The following is a 2,500-nucleotide window of genomic DNA, read 5'->3' on the forward strand; positions in this document are numbered from 1 at the left end:
GTATTAGTCATATATATATGGATATATATATATATGTATAATATTAGTCATATATAAGCATATGTATATGTATATGTATATATATATATATATATATAAATAAATAAATATATATATATATATATATATATATATATATATATATATATATATTTGTGTGTGTGTGTGTATAGGCACATCCATATTTATAGGTATATTGATATAAATCTCTCCCTCTCTCTTTCTGTCCATCTACCTGTCCATATATCTTTCCATTTTCATTATCATTATGTCCATAAATAGTATAAGGCCTGTGCATGTATCACACAAACAAAGCACAAATCAAGGAAAATTAGTTTAAGCTGCTATTTGTCATGCTAAACTTTGTGTGCACTAAAATGTCATTCCGTACATGAAAAGCGAAATCCTTGGAGGATTCTGATTTGATATAATCAATTTTGCTTTGATTATAATCTCATACTCACACGGAGACGCAATCGGTTTTACTCGTACATGATTTTTTTTTCATTACATGTGTACTGATGTAGTCAGTGGAGTGTGTCTCTCCCACCATTTTCACAATCCATAAAAACAAAATGAATCAACAGGTAATCTCTTGACTACTTAGAAGGTAAGCCCATAATGTACATTTGTCTTATATGTATATGTCTTTCTTTTACATGAGCAGTCCCTCGATACAGATTCTCTATATAGAGAACTGAAACGTAATCAGACAAATAATCCTAGATTCTAGCCTTGGCCAATTCTAATATGAAATTTCATACAAAAATGTGTTAATAGCATTTTCTTGTCAATCAGTCTTTACTTATTGTGAATAAATGTTCTAATTCCGGTACATTCAGTTATAATACTGACGGGAATACCTTAATTAAAATTGTGATGAAATGTGATATCTACAGGACATATGCCCCCCCCCCCGAAAAAAGAAAGAAAAAAAAATGTTTACTAGAAACCTTTTGAACAATCTTCACTTTCCTTCCAAAGTCGAATCAGAACAAAATAATGTATTAATGGAATAACAGTAAAAAAAAGTTACAATTTTTTCTCATCACATATAATAAAAATTTGATATAGTTTTTAAAACCCTAGTAAAATCTGCTTTTGGCATCGTAAATCGGATTTTCTGTTTTGGTGGCTCTTAGAATCCCGAGATTCTGGGACATGTCAGGATATTTCCCGACATCCCAGGATTTTCCGGGCTAAGTACAATTTATACCAACTAATACTAAATGCAATGGTAACCCTACATAATTCAGTGGTGTAGTTTTTGTTGATTGCTTTCTAGATGATTGATTTGATACATTATTTTACACAAAACAAATATATGTTTATCGACTTGCAAATTCGTGTAAACATTGGTACATGGCATAGTAATATAAATTCAGTTTTAGATTAATTTAATTTCGTTAGCCATAAAGGAAACTCACAGACATTTGGAATGGGATTCAAAGTTTGTTGTCATAAAGCAAAATTTATACTAGATGCCTTTTGGAAGCTATACTTCATAAAACCTTTAGCGAACATTTGTAAGACTGTGGAATAATATAATAAAATCAAATGGCGCACACAAGCAATGAAAAGAAAAAGAAAAGAAAAGAAAGAAAGAAAAAAACAGAAGGAAAAAAAGGCGCACGTGAAAGTTGTTCAAGAAATATATATTCAAAATTCACAGTCAATCTGTCACATGCATTTGCATACATCATATAGTACAAGTCATAAATGAAAAGAAAAACTGAATCCCGGGATTTGAAAACAAATTCACAAAAGAAAAAAAATTACTTTCGCCAAGATCCCGGAAGGGAACTTGTACCGTAAATGGCTTATAAACACACTGAACGGCTACTTGAAAGCACTACGATTCTATCAAACCATTGTTGTTATATACCAAGGTTTATCCGAATGATATAAAATGCTATAAAAGTGATTAGATATCTTATACCTTTTGTTGTAGAGTGGATGGAAATGGATGGAGTATTGCAATTACCGCAGCGACGATGAGAAGAGGCTGTGCGAACATGTTCTTCCGTCTGATCCCACAAGGACGCAGAGCCTAAGGGGATGGTAGACACCCTCCCCTCTCCCCTGTCCATGGGCGTATATAAGTGTACCTTCTTTTGTGACGGCATCAGTGCGATCTCATTCCTCTTATTATTAACATGTCAGCCAAGGTGCGTCACACAGACATTTGACAATAGTCTTGTTTCAGTAAAGAAAGTGCTTCTTACATTTAACGGAATGAATATGATGGTACTATTTGTATAGCAAAATGGGTACACTCGTAAGCCTATTCCTATACAAAAACAACTGCAAGTACTAACTTCTTATTTCAAGACAACTTAAAATTATGCTATTTTTCAATTGATCAATCAATTGAAAACAAAAATCCTTTTCAGATTGTTCTCGTAGCGGCGATGGTGGGCCTGATTGCGGCGGCTCCTCAGTACAACTACGAGCCACCTCAAGCGCCCTCTTCGCTGTACGAGACGCCCCTGGTCGCCGA

At 33.5% G+C, this 2,500-nt stretch overlaps 1 protein-coding gene across 1 annotated transcript in view; it reads left to right on the forward strand.

Moving 5' to 3' along the window:
• Nucleotides 1-2,019: 2,019 nt before the first annotated feature.
• Nucleotides 2,020-2,500, forward strand: part of LOC122255171 (pro-resilin-like) — a 1,214-nt gene continuing 733 nt past the window's right edge. The window contains exons 1-2 of the mRNA XM_086551335.1: nt 2,020-2,168; nt 2,394-2,500. The exon at nt 2,394-2,500 is cut by the window's right edge and continues 34 nt beyond it. Of these exons, the coding sequence (XP_086407461.1) occupies nt 2,157-2,168; nt 2,394-2,500 (119 nt within the window). The 5' untranslated portion in view covers nt 2,020-2,156. The remainder of the gene's footprint in view (nt 2,169-2,393) is intronic.

Source organism: Penaeus japonicus, unplaced genomic scaffold (genome assembly GCF_977035675.1).
Source record: "Penaeus japonicus unplaced genomic scaffold, GWHDUDI00000001_assembly GWHDUDI00000025, whole genome shotgun sequence".
Classification (NCBI taxonomy): Eukaryota; Metazoa; Arthropoda; class Malacostraca; order Decapoda; family Penaeidae; genus Penaeus; species Penaeus japonicus.